Source organism: Piliocolobus tephrosceles, chromosome 11 (genome assembly GCF_002776525.5).
Source record: "Piliocolobus tephrosceles isolate RC106 chromosome 11, ASM277652v3, whole genome shotgun sequence".
In the NCBI taxonomy this organism is placed as follows: domain Eukaryota; kingdom Metazoa; phylum Chordata; class Mammalia; order Primates; family Cercopithecidae; genus Piliocolobus; species Piliocolobus tephrosceles.
This window is the reverse complement of record NC_045444.1, coordinates 15,996,967-16,016,882: the sequence shown is the minus strand read 5'-3', so window position 1 is coordinate 16,016,882 and position 19,916 is coordinate 15,996,967. Positions and strand designations below refer to the sequence as shown.

Sequence of the window (19,916 nt, the reverse complement as noted above, 5' to 3'; positions counted from 1 at the left end):
GGTTGAATATTTGCACTTTCATATGATGCAACCTAATACTTACTTCACAGGCATAAGGAAAAAAAATAGAATAACATAGAAACAACTGTCCCTGGAGTAAGTACTTAACAAATACATGATTTATAAAGAAGATACGTGAAAGATATTTGTCAAGTACATGATTTATAAAAAGATATGTAAGTATGTACACCCTTGTTGTCTAATGATCATAGAATAACCTGAGCTTAAAATCCCTGCTCCCTACCATACAGAAGGAAAAATGCCTGTTAGGGGTTTCCTTTCTTCTCCCTCTCCTTCTTTTTCCTCCTCCTCTCGACTCCTCCTCATCCTCCTCTTTCTTCTTCGCCTTAAAGTTTAATGTCTAAAAAGAGGCTGAGCACAGTGGCTCACGCCTGAAATCCCAGCACTCTGGAAGACTGAGGTGGGCAGATCACCTGAGGTCAGGAGTTTGAAACCAGCCTGGTCAACATGGCAAAACCCCATCCCTACTAAAAATACAAAAATTACCCAGGCATGGTGGCAGGTAATCCCAACTACCCAGGAGGCTGAGGCAGGAGAATCGCTTGAACCCGGGAGGCAGAGGTTGCAGTGAGCCAAGATTATGCCACTGCACTTCAGCCTGGGTGACAGAGTGAGACTCTGTCTCAAAATAATTAATAATAATAATAATAATTTCTAAAAAGGTAATACATTCTCAGTTCAAAAACCAAAAGGTATAAAAATACAGTAAAAAAGTCCTATCATATCACTGTCTAGAGTACTATTTCTTATATATTTTCCTGATTTTTGAGTATTTTAAAATGTGAGTGTTGGATATGAGCGCTGGATTTGAAAAGTTTGATGATAATCTGTGTATATTTATGCGTGTGTGTGTGTGTGTGTAGTAGTCCAAGACGATCAGTTTATGAATAGTAAGAGGAGACCCATGGAAAACCAGTGCCTTTGACCAAGTTCACTCAGATAATCAGCAGCAGGGCTTGGACATTAACCACACTTATCCAACATCCTTTGAGGTCTCACATGACAAATTACAAATATGGAGTGTAAATGTAACCCACTCTGCTAGGCAAATAAAGCCCTCTTATTTAAAAAATTTTTTTTTTTTTTTGATTTATAGGCAATAGAAGCCAGGCTGACGTACAGTCAAAACTCATTTCTCATGGCTTTCATATCTGCAAATTCTCCTACTCATTAAAATGTATTTGTAACCCCCGAATCAATACCCACAGCACTTTTGTGATCATTGGCAGACATGCGCAGAAAAGAAAAAAAAATTGAGTTGTTGATTGTACATATTCCCATCTGAATTACAACAAAGCAACACTCTGCCTTCCCACTTCAGCTTTCTTACTATATGTGTGTCTTTTTTCTGTTTATTCAGTACCATGTTTTTCGCACTTTTGTTCTTTTTGGTGGTTACTTTGCTGTTTAAAATGGCCAACAAGTATAGTGCTAAGTGCTGCCTAGGATTCTTAAGCACAAGAAGGCTATGATGTACCTTATAAAGAAAATATGTGTGTTGGCTCAGTTTCACTCAGGCATGAGTTATGGTGCTATTAGCTGTGAGTTCAATGTTAACAAATCAACAATATATGCTAAAGTGTTTTTAAACAGAAACACACATAAAACAAGGTTATATGTTTGGTTGGCAAAAATGTCGTGACCAGAAGCTTGCAGAAATCTAAACCTGTATTCCTTTAAGAGCAATGGTTCATTATTCACTAATTCAATGTTTACAGCAACTTTATAATCTATAACTACCATGAATAATGAGAATTGACTGTATTTTGGATCATAACACCTGAAGTGAACTTTTCCATCATGGTTTTTAGTTCTTAGAGTCCCTCTGATTAAGTTTTTTAAAAATATGATAACTGTGCTATCATATCCCACATTCTTGAGGTAAAAAAAATTAATCTTTTATTGGGTACAGAAATGGCTCCTCTGCATGCATTTTTGGAGGGGCCGGACCTCTGAGGAAGCCATGGTTGGCTCAAGTGGTTTAAATGTATTGCTGATTTCATAGCCTCTGAACCACTTATGAAATAATACTGATGATATGTCAGCAGCTGTGTTTGCAGCTCCTTCAGGAATGCTTATATCTTTTACTACTGGTAAAGAAGAAATTTATAGTAACAGATTTTTTTTTTTTTTTCCGAGATAGAGTCTCACTCTGTCACCTAGGCTGGAGAGCCGTGGCTTGATCACGGTTTACTGCAGCCTCGATCTCCCAGGCTCTCCCACTGTAGCCTCCCCAGTAACTAGGGCCCCCACACATGCATCACCATACCCAGCTAATTTTTTTATGTTTTGTAGAGACAGGGTCTTACTATGTTTTCCAGGCTGGTCTCGAACTTCTGGGCTCAAGCAATCCTCCTAGTTTGGTTTCCCAAAGTGCTGAAATTACAGGCATGAGCCACTGCACCCGGTTTATGGTAATCTTAAGTAGAGACTTATGGGTGCATACCATTGTATCACCAAACTGGGACTCAATTTTATCTTTCTGTTAATAGCCAATGCAGTTTTTCTGTTAATTACAATGAAAATCAATGGTTGCTTAGCAAGCTTTTACTCATAACTCCAAGTTTTGTGACTTATAATGAGAAATGGATATAATTCTTTGTAATTTGTTAAAATGCAGATATTTCCAGGAGGGATAACATATAAAATATAACAGTTTCCTGTCATTATTTTTATCCTTTTGAACCACTGTATACTACAGATAGACAAAGGCAGTTTTGGCCACTTACTCCTCAGTGTGAATAAGTTGACCAGATGTTTTCCAGACCACAGGTTCTGTCAAGAGACAATGTGGAGAGAAATGGGTGGGCAGGTATGGAAAGAAGAGTCAGAAACAGATAGAGAGCTGATCTCTATAAATGGCTCATTATCAGTTGAACTGTGTTCTCTTCCCTGCAAAAAGATACGTTGGAGTCGTAACCCCCAGTACCTCAGAATGTGGCCTTATTTGGAGATGGGATATTTACAGAGGTAAGTAAGTTAAAATAAAATCACTAGAGTGGGTCCTAATTCAATACGACTGGTATCCTTATAAAAAAGGGGATATTTAACCACAAATACAGACACACACATAGGGAGAGTGCTAGTGAAGATGAAGTCAGAGATTGGAATGATGTAGCAGAAGCCTAGGAATGCCAAAGATTGCCAGCAAACCACTAGAAGCTGGGAGAGTCACGTAGAACAGATTCTCCTTCACAGTCCTCTGAAAGAACCAACTCTCCTGACACCTGGATTTCAGACTTCTAGCCTCCAGAGCTGGGGACAATGAGTTTCTCTCATTACGCCATCATCCAGTGTGTGGTACTTTGTTCTAGCAGTCTTAGCAAATGCATGGTTCCTTAAACCATGCATTTCCATGCGTTTATTTTGTTTAAATAATAAAACGAATCCCTCTTGTGACTTGTAGTTCTGTTCCATTTCAAAAAAACCAGAAGATTTGTTTAGAAGCTAGACATGATGAACTGGATCTTGCCCAAGGTCATAAAACCACAAAACCCTTTACAGAGCACAAAAGTCTGATTTTTCAAAGCTTGTCTCAAAAGATGGGTCACTCCTTAGTCATTTAGGCCACTGACAACTGCCCTGGACTCTTATATATATTAAGCTTATTACATGACTTATAACTGATGCTTTCACGTCATGGGAAGATCAAATCAATGCAAAGAACGAGTATGTTTCTGGAGGGAGAGCAGCAAGGGTCTTGAGAGGAACAGCAGTGTTGACTGTGTTTTGCTACCTACTCTGGGTGCTGATTATGTCTTTCTTTTGTGCAGGCAAATCCACTTGGAGCTATTCTGGGCTCAGTGTGGGCATCATTCTTTGTACACTCTGCTCCTTTCTCCCATGGTTTTTCTATTGATGGGGGATTACTAAAGAATGAAGAACGAAATGAAAGTGGCTTTTAAAAAATTTTAAATGACTGTCACTACGTACTGTGCATTTTCAGTAACATATTCATTAATTATTTCACGTCTCCACTGGACATTTTGGAGATGTGAGCCTTGTAATACCTACATGAATGCTTCTAAGATTATGATAATTGTTCTGCTCTTTGCCTAACAACTTGCCAAGTATTGTCAGCCTCAGTGTGTCAGGTGAGGTCCACTCAAACATCAGGGCCCAAGTCAGGTAGTTCAGTGAATTTAATACCAGGAACTAGTTACAAAGGAGTTGGAATGGCTGGAAAGCCAAACTGGAGAAGAAGGGGAACCCCAGAGAGTAGTAATAGCAGGAAGCCTCTATCATCTACCTCTAGGACTGGGGAGGAGCTGAATTAACAAACACCTGGACCCACTGCCAGGGAAGAAGAACCGCAATTGCAGAGGAAAAGTGGCTATTGTGAAGAAGGTGATGGTAGAGACGTTGTCCGAATCAAAGGGGAGAGGATATGTTGGCTCCTCCTCTTATTCTACCAGTGCTCCTACTTTATCTCCTTACCTTTCACTGTCCTAATTCCTTCTGGGCATGGTTAAATGAGCCCAGGAAATGCAGTTGGCAGGAATCAGCTTCCTGTAACATAGACAGAGTAAGAGAAGGACAAAAATGAATGAATCTGAGAGCAAGCAGGCGAATGACCAGCACATTAAGCCTAGCACACAACATGTTATACAGGGTTTGGGGTAGCAAAAGATGAAGGCAGATCAGAGAAGCCAGAACTAGGGGGTGGGCAAGGCCAATCAGGTATGACAGGTATTGTATACAGGAAGAGGGTCATAAACAGGAGTGGAGTCAATACAGGAGACTAGTATATAAACATCATGTATATGAGTAGAGAAGCATAAAACAGTCTCCTGGAGATCAAGGAAACAGGAAGTTATAGATTTTCAGGATAATTCAGCCATATCCAGGAAACAGAACATCAACACACACAGGGAAGTAACAAAGAGTCAATAGGCTTAGAGTGGTACAATTCATTATGCACATGTACGAATTCATTCCAAATAATAGGCTGAAATGTAGACATGAGAATCCAAAAAAGATGTTTTCTTAGTTTTTGCCAATATCTTAGCTACGCTTTTTTGTTGTTGTGGTTGTTCTCCAAAGCAAGTTAACGCTCACATCTGCTTGGAAATTGTATTTAGGAACAGCTGCCAGGTGCAGTGGCTCATGCCTGTAATCCCAGCACTTGGGGTGGCTGAGGCAGGAGGATCCCTTGAACCCAGGAGTTAGAGGCTGCAGTGAGCTTTAACTGCACCATTGCATTCCAGTCTGGGTGACAGAACAAAATCCTACTAAAAAAAAAAAAAAAAAAAAAGTCAGGCATGGTGGCTCACGCCCATAATCCCAGCACTTTGGGAGGTCAAGGCGGGTGGATCACGAGGTCAAGAGATGGAGACTATCCTGGCCAACATGTGAAACCCTGTCTATACTAAAAATGCAAAAATTGGCTGGCCTCAAACTCCTGACCTCAGGTGATCCACCGGCCTCAGTCTCCCAAAGTGCTGGGATTATAGGTGTGAGCCACCGCACCTGGCCCATAACACCTTATTTAAAAATAATCTCTCTAGATCCATACAACTTGTCTGGATAAGTAAATTGAAAATTATTCCTTGTTTTAAATTAATTCAGTTGAAAAAATTTTTAATTTTTTTTGTTGCTAATCAAGCACTTTTGGTGGAATCTAAATTAGCACGTGTAGGAGATGCCTGTTTCACTAATTATACAGGCATCTTGCAGTAATTAATATTTGGGAGAAAGGAATGTCTTTTGCTTACTCTCTTATTCATCACAAAAATGTGAATTTTGGAAAGTAATAATGGAAGCATGTAGAATTACAGAAATACAAATGTATATAATTATCACAAAAAATGAGGCCAAAGGACTATTCAGATATAATGAGGCTGTGGTAGCTGTAATTATCTAGGAAATTAATAAAATTCATTCACCTAGAAATTATTAGTGAGTATCAAATATGTGTCAGCACTAGGCCGGGGTCTGAGAACATACAGATAAACCATAGTCTGGCTTCAGGGAGTTATACAGACTAGAGATAAAACCTAACTACAGGGGCTGGGCACGGTGGGTCACACCTGTAATCTCACCACTTTGGGAGGCCGAGGCGGGTAGATCACCTGAGGTCAAGGAGTTCAAGATCAGCCTGGCCAACATGGTAAAACCCCGTCTCTACTAAAAATACAAAAATTAGCCAGGTGGTAGTGTGTGCACCTGTAATCCCAGCTACTCAGGAGGCTGAGGCAGGAGAATCTCTTGAGCCTGGGGCGGAGGTTGTGGTGAGCCAAGATCACGACACTGCATTCCAGTCTGGGTGAGAGAGTGAGACCCTGTCTCAAAAAACAAAACAAAGAAAAAAACCAAACCTAACTACAGGGCTATGAGAGATGACTACTGGCAAGGAGCCACAGGTACAACAAAGGGGATGTGTCCCCAGGCAAAGGGTAGTCAGCAAGCCTGCAACCTCAGGGTTCCTGGATCTGAGCCTCTGGCTCTTGGCTAGCCAAACCCCAAGACTTGGCCTCCTGCCATGGCAAGCTCTAGCCTGGTCTCCCACCTTGAGCTAACATTCAGCTGTTGTACACGTAGCCATGCTTCCTGCTTACCTGTCACTTCCAGTTCTCAAGGGCACCCTTTGCAAACTAAAAGCCACCCCTTTTCACTTTTTCACATCAAACAGATCATCTGGTCCTGTGGATTACATTTCTCAGAAATACCTCTGAACATTTGCCTCCTCCCCAGCCCCACTGCCTCTGCTACAGCGCAGGCGCTCGCCATTTCTGATTTGTTCTGTCACACACTCTCTTATCAGGTCTCCCCGTCTCCTGTTTTGACATGCTGTAAAGCAATTCGCCACTGGAAAAAAGGGCTCTCTCTCTCTTTTTCTGAGACGGAGTCTCACTCTATTGCCCAGGCTGGAGTGCAATGCATGATCTCGGCTCACTGCAACCTCTGTCTCCCACGTTCAAGTGATTCTCCTGCCTCAGCCTCCCTAAAGGCTGGGACTACAGGTGCATACCACCAAGTCCAGCTAATTTTTGTATTTTTAGTAGAGGCGGGGTTTCACCGTATTGGCCAAGTTGGTCTCGAACTCCTGATCTCAGGTGATCCACCCGCCGTGGCCTCCCAAAGTGCTGGGATTCTAGGAGTGAGCCATCGTGCCTGGCCTCTCCTTCCAAAGTATTTTTCCCAAGACCCTTTGACAGTTCCTCATTTCCTACATACAGTGGTTCTCAAACTTGGACATGCTCCAGAATTACACAGGAAATTTTTCATTTTTTTAAGATGACGTCTTGCTATATTTCTCAGGTTGGTTTCAAACTCCTGACCTCGTGTGATCCTCTGGACTCAGTCTCCCAAGTAGCTGAGATTATCGGTGTGTGCCACTGAGCCCAGCTGGAATGTTTTTTTTTTAAAAAAACACAGATTCCTGTGACTCAAAATTTCTAGAAGTGAGGTCTGAGCAATCTGTATTTTTAACAAGTTATCCAGATGGTTCTTTACTGTCAGTCTGGTTCTAGCTGAGGGAGTTTTAGAATTACAAGGCAAAGTCCAAACTTAGCACACAAAGTCATTCACATCGACTCTTCCCCTGTACACACCCTATGTCATAGCCAGAGTTGTAACCCATTTCTTAAACACCCAGGGTTCTTTTAAGTCTCTGTGTCATTGCACGTTATTTTCTCTAGAATTGCCTTTAACCTCCTTTCCACCCTGGAGAGCATTCCCTAAGCCATCTTTGAAACTTTCTCTGATCTCTAAGTTAGAGTCCTCCTCTGCTTCTCAAGCCCTGTGTTAATCACTTGTCATGGTGTACTTGAATTTTTACTTGTCTGTTTCCCTTTACTGTACTTTGACTTCAAAGGGTGGGGCTGCAAATTAGTCATCTCCTTCGAGTCTAGCCTTGTTCCTAGTTCCTAACTGGCACATAATATAAACGAATGAATGAAAGGACAAATGAATGAAGAGAATGCTAGTTATGATAAAGAACTGGCCGTGTATGAGACGACTTCTCTTTATGAACTAAATATATGCCTTTCAATAAAATACTATTAATGTGTAGCTAGCACAAGCTCATCAGCATTTGAGATGATACGGAAACCAAAATAAACAAATGCTACCACAAAAACATAATGACTGCTCTCTCCAGTGCAGGATTGATGGAATCATCAAACATTGAGATTAATGTAATGTTTGGCAGATGTCCAGTGTTTTTATTTTTCATTTGCCTTTGTGTTCATTTATGGGCTAACAATATAATAAACACACACTCACAGTACATCTTTTTTTTCTTTTCAAAGCCCAGTTTTTTTCATTGCATATTATTTGTTGTCATCTTTTACAGTATCCCCTTACTTAGTGTTGGTAGTATTTTTTAAAAGAAATATAAATCCCTAACCACTAGGCAAGAAGTGAGACTCTTAATTGCATTAGTTTACAGTGCAATGTGAGTGTAAATAGGAATTTTTTTAATGGACTTGTTTTCCCTTGTTTTTGCTTGCCTTACATTCATTATCCCTCTCTGGGTAATAAACATTTATTTTTCCTTTTGTAACCACTCCTCCCCTTCTGTCCATGTGGTTCTTTAGTGGAGCTGGTGGTAGGGATGCGGTATGAGATTCAAGTTTGGCCACCTGGAGTCACAGTGTTGTGCTCTGGCAGGACACTTGATCCAAGTAAGCCAGTGAGAGTCAGTCCCAGGAGTTTGGCTTGGACCGCTGAGGAAAAGTGTACTCTGCCCTGTGGTTGATGAACCATTAGGATATAAGCCATTGTTGCCACTGAGTGAGTAAAGCTGCCTGAGAATGAAGACAATACAGTGGCAAGCAAACCGAGAGAGAAAGAGAGGCAGATTCTGATGACATTTTTGAGTCTTTGCATCCAGCTATGCCTGAATCCAATTTATCTCCTGGAATTTACACTTACTTGAGCTCCACCCACTTGAAAGAAAAAAATTTCTTTTTATTCTTAGCCTGATTTGAAGTTGGCTTCTCTCATTTACTACCCAAAGTGTCTTGACCACTAGAATATTATGCCAGACTTTGTAGCATCATTGAATTTGCTATTTTCCAGAAGAGTTGAGTGAATTTTCAATGTAGCTTTTACCTTCTGTGAGTATCTAGAGACATATTTATGTAGACGTACTCCACTAGTTTGTTGTGAGCTCTTAAGTCACTTAATTTCTCTGTATCCTAGTTCCCTCATTTGCTAGACTAGGGAGCTATAATGTTGCATCTGCAAAATTATTATTTTGTGAAATATTCTGGAATATCTAATGGATACACTGCTAGAACAACCGACTGCTATTTAAGAACAATTTGCTGCTATTTAAGGATCATAATTCTCTAGGCATAAGTGCTGTGAGGGCACAGCGTGTGCATCAGGGCCTAGGGGGTGGGGTGGAGCAGAAAGTAGGAGGAGAAAGTTTGATAAACTTCCTTTGGATAAACTGAAAACAGTCAAATAATTTATAATTTATTATATTATCATTATTAGCTTCTTCTATAATTAGGAGACTTGTTCCAAAAAGTGAGAATTGTTACAAATTGTCAATTTCATCAAAGGATGAAAATGATGTCTCATTAAAAAAAAAGGATTCTCAGTCCAATTTCTTCTCATCACACTGGAATAAACTGCACAGTTTTAGATTGAGATGAGAAAAAAAAAATCAAGGTACCATTTGCACCATTTCCTGGATTTTCTCCTAACTGGCAAGGTCACATGTTTATATATTAGACTCCCTGTTTAACACACAGCAGACAATAACTTTTTTTTTTCCTTTTTTGAGATGAGTCTCGCTCTGTCACCCAGGCTGGAGTGCAATGGCACAATCTCGGCTGACGGCAACCTCCGCTTCCCAAGTTCAAGCAATTCTCCTGCCTCAGCCTCTCGAGCAGCTGAAATTACAGGCATATGCCACCACGCCCAGCTAATTTTTGTATTTTTAGTGGAGATGGGGTTTCACCATGTTGTCCAGGCTGCTCTCGAACTCCTGACCTCGTTATCCACCGACCTCGGCCTCCCAAAGTGCTGGTCCACCCCTCCTTCTTTTCTCCCTTCTATCCTTCTCCCTTTTATTCCATTTTCTAAATATTAGACCATACTACAAATCAAAAGTCGCAAACTGATAGGCTGCAGGGTAGATACAGCTGGGAAAATGTTGTTTGCAGAACATCGGGGAAATTGAACATGAAAAACTGGAAGATCTCAATCCACATGGCCACATGGTCATAATATTATTAACGTTGCAGGGGCTTTCCAATTCAATATGTCCCCTGCATCCCTACTATTTATATTGTCACTCATCCACCTTTCTGTATTACTGGCCTATCACCTATACACGTTTGAGTTTATATTCTTCTGGCATTACTGAGCAACTTACTTTTTATATTTAACATTATAACATGGTATTATCAACTAGTATTCGATTCAGTTGCATATAACCAAAAATGCCAAATTATAATGGCTTAAACACTAAGGGTTTATTTTTCTGTCATATAAAACAAGTCTGGAGGTGGGTAGTCCAGGGCTAATAGGACACTCCAGTGTCTCAAGGTACCTGGGCTCCTTCTAGTTATCTTTTATAGGACATGGCTTCCAATCTCAAGGTCAGTTTGTCCTCCATAATGGCCAAAGAGCTGTAGTTACCTTACCTGTTTCAGGCAGGAAGAAGGGTGCAGGGCAAGAAACAAAATGGTGCCCCTCCTAATTGAGTCAGCCTTCTTTAAAGATGTTTGCCAGATGTTCCACCCAGCTTTTTTTTTTTTTTTTTTTTGAGAGACAGGGTCTTGCTCTTGTCACCCAGCCTGGAGTACAATGGCATGATCATGGCTCGCTGAGGCCTCAATCTCCCGGGCTCAAGCGATCCTTCCATCTCTGCCTCCCAAGTAGCTGGAACCACAGGCACACGCCACCATACCCAGCTAATCTTTTCATTTTGTGTACAGACAAGGTCTCACTATGTTCTCCAGGCTGGTCTACAGTTTCCAACTCCTGAGTGCAAGTGATCCTCCTGCCTTGGCCTCCCAAAGTGCTGGGATTACAGGTGTGAGCCACTGTGCCTGGCCCAGCTACTTCTACTTATATCTCATTGGTCATAACTTGATCACACAGTCACATCCAGCTACAATGGAGATTGAGAAATGTAGTCTTTTGGCTGAGTACATGGCATCTGAAAAAAATCCAGGTGTTGTTACTAAGGAAGAAGGAGTAAGTGTCAATCTCTGCTCCATATCTCTCTAGGTTAATACAGACAGATGGAAGAGATTGCTGGTTGCCCCGCAAGATCCAGCCTTGCCTTCTGGGATAAGAAAGTCCCTGAGATTTACCTGGCCATAGTGGCACTGGGAACAAACAATATATTTCCAAATACTCTGATTTAAAAATCTTTCATAATCACGATCTCTCCAACATCAGTATTTGCATATGTTTAGAATTCAACAAAATGAAATTCCTAAGTCTGATATATGTGAATGTTAAATTTTAGTAGACACTGCTAGATAACTTTCCAGAAGGGTGTGGCAATTCACATCTCCACCAGTGATCAGCATGTTCATTTTCCATACAGCTCTGGATATTTTTTCTATTTTAAAATATTCTCTTCTAATCTATAATTTAAAAATGTATCTTAGTTAGTGGGAATTTAATTGCTCACGTAACCAAATCTTCCTATTAATGGCTATGGGTTTCTTCTTTTACTTAAGAAAGTCCTCCCCACCTTGAGATTACATAAACATTTTTTTTCTAAATTCCCTTCTAATTTCTTATAATTTACAGTTTTATTTTTGTTATTTGATTCATTTATTCTCTCAACAGATATATATTGAGCACTTATTACATGCCAGGCTCTCTTCAAAGTCCAGTGGGAGTATTTTCTAACTGGGAGAGACAACCCTAGTTGATAAGAAACAAACAAACCAATAAGTAAATAAAACATTTCCCCCAGAGAATTAACACTTGGTGACGGGGGAGACAGTGAGACAGGCTACTATACATTGGGTGGTCAGGAAAGGCTTCTCTGAGGAGGCAAGTGATTCTGGATTAACTGATGACTGGTGGAGAAGTGCGGGGAGTGGACGCAGGTGGGAATAGCCTGGTGGGTGTGAACAGCAACAAGAAGGTTAACGCAGCTTAATGGAACGGGGGTGAAGATGAGACAAGCTGAACACTGAGGTGGGCACCAGAAAATGGGGGGCTTTGTAGGTCCCAAAAAAGGGGTATGGATTTTATTGGATACTGGAGATTTGTCATCCATTTTTATATATAACAGGAAGTGTATATGTTTGCGCAAGTGTGTGTGTGTGGGGAGGGGGACAAGGGAGACAGGGCATAACTTTTCTTTCAAATTGAGAGTCAAAATTGTAACTATTCATTCTTTACAGGCAGTGAGGGGATGAGGATTCTATCCCACAGAATCTCACCTCATTTCAAATGTTGTACAGACATTATCGCTCTATGAAATAAATTTTCAGGCTGGGTGCGGTGGCTCACGTTTGTAATCTCAGCACTTTGGGAAGACGAGGCGGGTGGATCATTTGAGGTCAGGAGTTCGGGATCAGCCTGGCCAAAATGGTGAAACCCCGTCTCCACTAAAAATACAAAAATTAGCCAGGCGTGGTGGTACATGTCTGTAATCCTAGCTACTTGGGAGGCTGAGACAGGAGAATTGCTTGAACTCGGGAGGCGAAGGTTGCAATGAGTCTGGATCACACCACTGCACTCCAGCCTGAGCGACAGAGCAAGACTCCGTCTCAAAAAATATATATATATATATGTATGTATATATACATACATATATATATATTTTTTTTTTTCAATGAATGAAATCAAGCATATAATGACTATTTTTATCCCAGCGTCTTGGCTTGTTCAGACTGCTATAAGAAAGTATCCCTAGAGGAGCATCCCCAATCTGAAAATCCAAAATCCAAACTGTTTCAAAATCTGAAATCTTCTGAGCACTGACATGACACCACAAATGGAAAATGCTACACGTAAATACTTATATACAAACTTTGTTTCATACACAAATTAAAAATACTGTATAAAATTACCTTCAGGCTATGTGTATAAGGCATATATGAAATATAAATGAATTTTGTGTTTATGCTTGGGTCTTACCCCCAAGATGTTTCATTTTGTATATGTGCATATTCCCAAATCTGAAAAAATCCAAAATCTTAAATATTTGTAGTCCCAAGCATTTTGGATAAGGGACATTCAATCCCTTATACAAAAACAATTTATTTATAAATACTAAAAATTTAGGCTTTGTAAAAACCAGAAATTTGGCCGGTTGTGGTGGTTCACACTTGTAATCCCAGCACTTTGGGAGGCCAATGCGGGTGGATCACTTGAGCTCAGGAGTTTGAGACCAGCCTAGTCAACATGGTGAAACCGCATCTCTACCAAAATTACAAAAATTAGCAGGCCTTCATGGCGTGCGTCTGTTGTCCCAGCCACTCCGGAGGCTGAGGCAGGAGAATTGCTTGAACCCGGGAAGCAGAGGTTGTAGTGAGCCAAGATTGAGCCACTGCACTCCAGCCTGGGCGACAGAGTGAGACTCCAGTTCAAACAAATACACACAGTAGAAATTTATTTCTCATAGCTCTGCAAGCTGAGATGTCCAAGATCAAGATGTGAGCAGATGCACCTTTGGAGAGGGCTGCTTTCCAGTTCATAGATGGCTGTCTTATTGTGTACACACATGGTGGAAAGGGTAAGGCAGTTCTTTGGGGTCTCTTTTACAAGGGAACTAATCCTATTCATGAGGGGTCAGCCCTCATGACCTAATCACTTCTCAAAGGCCCCACTTCCTAATACCATCACCCTGGGGGTTAGAATTTCAACATATGAATTGGTGGGGGGATGAGAGAACACAGACATTCAGTCTATAGTCAGGCCAGGGATGTGGCCACTGAATAAAATATTCTAGAACTGCATTTTCAAACCAGGGTAGAGGTAGTTTATAAGTCAAATAAGAAAACCAGTTTTACTTACAGTCACATAAAACTTCTGATAAAACACAACCCTAGTTGATAAGCCATTTATTTACTGGACTTGGCTCTGAAGAAATGACTTTTGGCCAATCCTGAAAATGAAATCTACCCACAAAGGGCAAGATCTGCCACCAGTGAAGACATTTAAAACAATGTGCTGTAGGCTTTGAAGGCAAGTCTAGAGAAGAGCTTCTAAAAATATTTTGCACAATGGTAGCATCAAAAGTGTAGGCACACGGGCCCCAAGATAACATCTGGGAACAGGACAAGCTTTTGTGTGTTTCATTTTGTATGTTTAAGTAGTAAGTCAGTCATGACTTTATAACTAAACCATTTTCCTCTTGATCTGTCCATAATAAAATCACTCTGTAATTTACAATAGGCTTCTTACAAAATTCAAGCTTTACGACAACCCTATAGGTTAAATATTCCGGTCAATTTTATAGATGAGGAAACAGAGTAAATCAAAGAGTTCATACTCAATTCAAGTCTTTTGATTATAAAACCGGTGCTCTCCCTACACAGTAAGTTAGTTGCTAAGATCAGTCCCTCCCCTCTGACCACTAGGCTGCATGGGGTACCTTGACCACTTATCTGCTCTGAATTGATGCTCTCTGTGAATCTGGTTCATCTGCCAATTTGCAAAGTCATCCCTGTAGTATGCACCTAAGTTGATTTTTAAAATACTATTCTTCATCTTAAAATAATGGAAATTGAGTGGCATGAATTTCCTGGACACTTTTTAAGATCCAAAGGCAATTTGCTAATTTGTCGTTACAATTAAAGAGCCCCCAAAAGGCATAAGAACTGGATTTTGGTTTGGACTCTGTTCCTTAGTTTCTTTAAGATTTTGGAGTCCGGGAGTGGTGGCTCACGCCTGTAATCCCAGCACTTTGGGAGGCCGAGACGGGCAGATCACAGGGTCAGGAAATCAAGACCATCCTGGCTAACAAGGTGAAACCCTGTCTCTACTAAAAATACACAGACACACACACACACACACACACACACACACACACACACACACAAGCCGGGCGTGGTGGCAGGCGCCTGTAGTCCCAGCTACTCAGGAGGCTGAGGCAGGAGAATGGCATGAACCCAGGAGGTGGAGCTTGCAGTGAGCCGAGATCACACCACTGCACTCCAGCCTGGGCAACAGAGCAAGACTTCATCTCAAGAAAAAAAAAAAAAAAGATATTGGGAAAAACCACTTAAACTCTATGGGCTTCTGTACCACTTAGGCTTCTCAAATTTGATACAAGTAACAGGAACTTGCTATGGTTTGCTTGAGCCACAGGAGAAAGATACTGCAAGACTCACAAATGCTTGAAAGGTTGGGAACAGGTTTGGAAACGGATAAGAACCAAGCACCAGGTTGACCTGAACTGAAAGGAAACTGAGGTGCTATTAGGGAGAAATATGAAATGAAGGATGAAATGTGTCTGACATCCTTTGCTTCTGTGCTTGGAGATGAGTAAGTAGGGAGGAGGTGCATATGCAAACAGGGTGGTCAGAAATGCTTTGGCCGGATGTGTATCTGAAGGCTATGTGCAGCTGAGGAAGACTGGGCCACCACAGTAGCAGAGAGGCTGGCCAATTTGGCATGCAGCAAACAGGAAGTAGAAGGGATCTTAAGCAAGCAAAGTGGGTAGACAAGATTATGAAGAATAAGCACCAATGACATTTCCAACAAGCATTGAAAGCTTCCAAATGCTTCTAACAGTTACTGCCTTTACAAACACAGGACAGTCTTGGCTATGTGAGACTGTGACAGTCTCCTCATGCCTATGAAATGACAGATAGTACTTAGCACTGACATAAGCTTCATATTTGAAGGCAACGAACTTCTGAACCACATGTAGCTTCTGAAATCAAAAGACGCAAACTGGCAGGCCACAGGTCAGATATGACATGCAGAAAAAAATTAGTTACTGTCTTAGTCTAGTTTGTGCTGGTTACAGAATATCAGAGACTGGGCAATTTATAAAGAACAGAAATTATTTTTCATAGTTTTAGAGGCTGGGAAGTCCAAGATCAGAGGGCCATCATCTGATGAAGGCATCCCTGCTGTGTCAAAACACCGTGGAAGGCATCACATGGGCAAGAGAGAGGGAAGGGGGGCAAACTCCTTTTTATCGGGCACCCAGTCCTGTGATCCATTTATGAAGACAGTGTCCTCCTGGCCTAATCACTTCCTAAAGCTCCCACCTCTCAGCACTGTTGCATTGGAAATTTTATCTGTTACACATGAACTTTGGGGGAACACATTTAAACCGTTACAGTAACCAAAGACAAAATGCAGATTTCAGACTTCTCTTGGGGGAAAAAAAAAAGGCTCTGGCAATACCAGGGCTGTATTTTCACATGGCAACAGTTGTCTGCTGCCTTCTGTTGGGTTGCGGGGTCTTCAAATTGCCATCCCTCCTTACGGCCCCCTTCACTCATAACAGTACCTGCCTAGACCTTGAAGCACTAGTTTCCAACCCTGCTTGAGTTAACGACTTCCATGACAACTGTGCAAGGCCAGAGTGTGGGCAGCCATCTTGAGGGTTACTGGCATGGGCTGCCCAAGTGACTAAGGGTATTAATCTCTGCTCTTGGAACTTCTTTAGTAGGATTTCTTCACTCTTGACTTACTACTTGTAACTGCTGGAAACAATCACTTATTCTACCCCTACTAAGCCACATCTGTCTTTTCTGTCAGAGCCAATCTTCAAGCATATGCTTCCTCAAAGGACTTTAATTACCAGATAGTAGAAGTGGGAGCAAAGAATCCCCATCTAGCGTCTTCTAAAATGTAGTGGAGAAACCAACCACAACAAATCTGAGAAAACTAGTTGACTTCTTTGAAAACAACCTCTAAGAAAAGCCTTCTCTCGTGAATAGCTGTAGACATGCTGGACACTAATTAATGATGATGCCCTTTAGTGAGTCTCCTCTGCACATACCTGATTCCATCTGGATGCTGACCCTCACATACTTCTGTCCCTGAACTCTGGAACACAACACATCATACAATGTATGATTTAATCTGGACTCTGCTGGAGCCATTCTCTACAAAGCAGCCACAACTTTTTCTTGCCTAAATCCTGTCAAGTTGCTTAATTTTTATTTTTAAACACTTACCATAAATCTACTTTATCAAGCTGCTTTTAAGATAAACTTTAAAATGCTTAGAGCAGTCTACAAATTCTTGCACTGTTTGACTCTTCCTTCTCTCTCAGGCTTCATCTCCCATTGCATCTTCTCTGACTCTTTCGTTTTGACCATATGGATCTTCTTTCAACTTGTGGAAGATGCCAAGCTTGTTCCTGCCTCAGGTCCTTGATACTTGCTGTTCACTCTCCTGGGAGACTCTTCCCCTCATCTCAGCTTTTAAATACAAGCTGGTCGGACTCCTTCCCTGCCTTCCACCTTCCTCCCATTCTCCCACCCCTCGCCCTCATTTCTCAGAGTCCTCCGCTCCTTCTTTCTACTGCTCTTAACACAATTTGTCTGTTTTCCGTTAACCTGCAAACTCTACAAGAGACCTTAACTATTTTGTCCCGCCGAATTACTGAGTCAGCACAGTCCCTGCCATAACAGAGTAGGTAAGCAATACTTACCTGTCAAGTGAATAAATGAAACACCCGATTCCATCCCCCGGGCCAGCTTAATACCACCTTAGATGATCTCACGGACTGAATAAGACATCCTTCCTTTTAAGGAATATTTTTATTTTAGCTTCACATTAGCAAATTCAGAATGGTTTATTGTAAGATAAGCCTGGTAGAGAGGAAAGTTATTAACCTTCAAGGGTCCTAAAGTGGAACTAGGAAGTGATTAGATACGCAAATTCTCAGGCATTATTTCAGACAGCCCAGTCAGAGAATTCTGGGGGTGTGGCCCAGCAATCTGTTTTAACAAACCTTTCAGGTGACTCTGACACACACTAAAGTTTGAAAGGTTTAAGGTTTTCCAGTTTTCTTTTCTGTTTTTGGAGGGATGGTGGGGGGGGGGGGCTCCCTATGTTGCCCAGGCTGATCTCGAACTCCTAGCCTCAAGCTATCCTATCCTCCCACCTCGGCCTTCCAAAGCGTTGAAATTACAGGCCTGACCCACTGCTGCCCGCCTCCGTTTTTAACTTAAAATTTTTTGGGGGGGGGCTTAATACGTTCTATTATCCTGCTAATAGAATCTTACTACTCCTGAGGGTAATCTTTGTCAAAATCCAAAAGCCTTGAATAAAGGCTATTTGTATGGTTTTGCAGAATATATTCCTGGGCGGTTTGCCTTCCTCAGGAGCACAGGTCGGCCTTGGGAGGTGGGGGTTGGGGGGCAGGGCTACATTCTGAAGTCCTGTAACAACGCACAAGTACAACTGAATAAAACTCGGAACAAAGGCATCAGGGCCACGGTGCAAGCTTTTGTTCATCCGTTCCCCGACTGCTCACCCTGTGTGATATCGCTCTTTTCCACCCAGAAAAGCAGCCACTCAAGTTTTAAGAATGGATGCATGCCGCGGACGTTTTCGATTAGGCCGTTTTCTCCCAGGCACTGGAGGATATTCGTGGCTGCAGGAGGCGCTTCCACTCTTTCCTCAACCTAGCAAAGAAGTAACTGAAACTAACCCAAGGGCTACCACCGAAAAGCCCCTTCCAGCTTCAGAAGCAGAACTAGAAGCTCGGCTAGACTTCTCCGTCTCTACCCTCCTGGAAAACCCGCAATGGATTTTACTAACTTCAGGATCGGAGCCCCAGCAGACGAACGGACCTTATTGCGCATGCTCGCTAGCCCCTCCCGCTCGGAGCGGAAGGGGGAGTGCTCGGGGCCTGGGCCTGGCCTGGCCGGGGCGTCGGCACCGGCGGCCATCTTGGCTTCCCGGGGAAAGGCGGCGTGAGGGGAAGAAGTTGTAGGGTGGGGGCAGGAGTGAGGAGGAGGGAAGAGAGAGGGGGAGGAGGCCGCGGCGGGGCAGGGCGGGGACTGCCTGCCTGCTTGGGTTGCGGAAGTGATAGCTGCTGACCGAGCCTGCTGCTTTCTTGCTACTGCTTCGGCTGCCCGGCTACCCCCCCCGGACGGTGAAGGCGGCCCGGCTGTGGATGGTCAGATAGCGCCTGTCTCCCGCCGCCAATCTCTGGCCCTTAGCAGCACGGAGCAGACGGCGGCAGCAGCAGCAGCAGGCGAGGAGGAAGATGGCGGGACGGCTGCCGGCCTGTGTGGTGGACTGTGGCACGGGGTAAGGGGGCTTACGGGCGGGTGTGGGGAAACTGAGGCGGAGGAAGGAAAATGGCGGGGGAGGGAGGAGGCCGGGAAATGAATGGTGCGGCGAGGTGCTGCCGCCGGCTGTCAGTCCTAGACTTGCCGGCCAGCGAGGGGTGGGGCCCGGAGTCAGGGCCTCACCGGTCCCCTCGTTTCTCCCTCCTAGGATTGGGGCGGGGGCGCGGGCCCCAGATTCAACCCCCAACCCTCCCAGCAGCTTCCTCCGCGCGACCCCTCCCGGCCCTTCCCCCACTGCGGTGGGCAGTGCCGCCCAAAGAGTGCTAGGGACGGTCGTCTTAGGGGTGGTCCCCGGGCCCGACCCATCCGGCTTTCCTTTCCCTCCGTGTCCCTTTTTGCCAGTCGGTTTGGGGACCCAGGGGCCGAGCTCGGGGACTGGCCTGGTAGAGGAGCTAGAAAAGAGAAGCGCTCCTGGTAGGTTTTGCAAGATCGCTGTGACAACATTCTGCCCAGGGTGTGGGTGGGGAAGGGGAAGAATCCGACTCTGAAAATGGGAACCTACGGTGGGGTTTTCATTTGACCACCCACCTTCTCCTTTCGACTCCCGGTCATTGTCATCTCCCTCTGCGTTTCAACCGGTGAACCAAGTCACATTTTAATTCGAGGGAGAAAGATGTCATGTGTTACTTCTGTAGCCTCAAAAAAGTCCCCCAGTGAGCAAGCGCGCTGTAACTTCCTTAGTTTTGTCAA

General features: G+C 43.0%; 1 protein-coding gene across 1 annotated transcript in view; it reads left to right on the top strand.

The window, feature by feature from the left end:
- Window positions 1-18,378: 18,378 nt before the first annotated feature.
- ACTR3 (actin related protein 3) overlaps window positions 18,379-19,916 on the top strand; it is a 73,780-nt gene continuing 72,242 nt past the window's right edge. Inside the window, exon 1 of the mRNA XM_023195902.2 lies at window positions 18,379-19,185. Coding sequence (XP_023051670.1) covers window positions 19,142-19,185 — 44 coding nt within the window. The 5' untranslated portion in view covers window positions 18,379-19,141. The remainder of the gene's footprint in view (window positions 19,186-19,916) is intronic.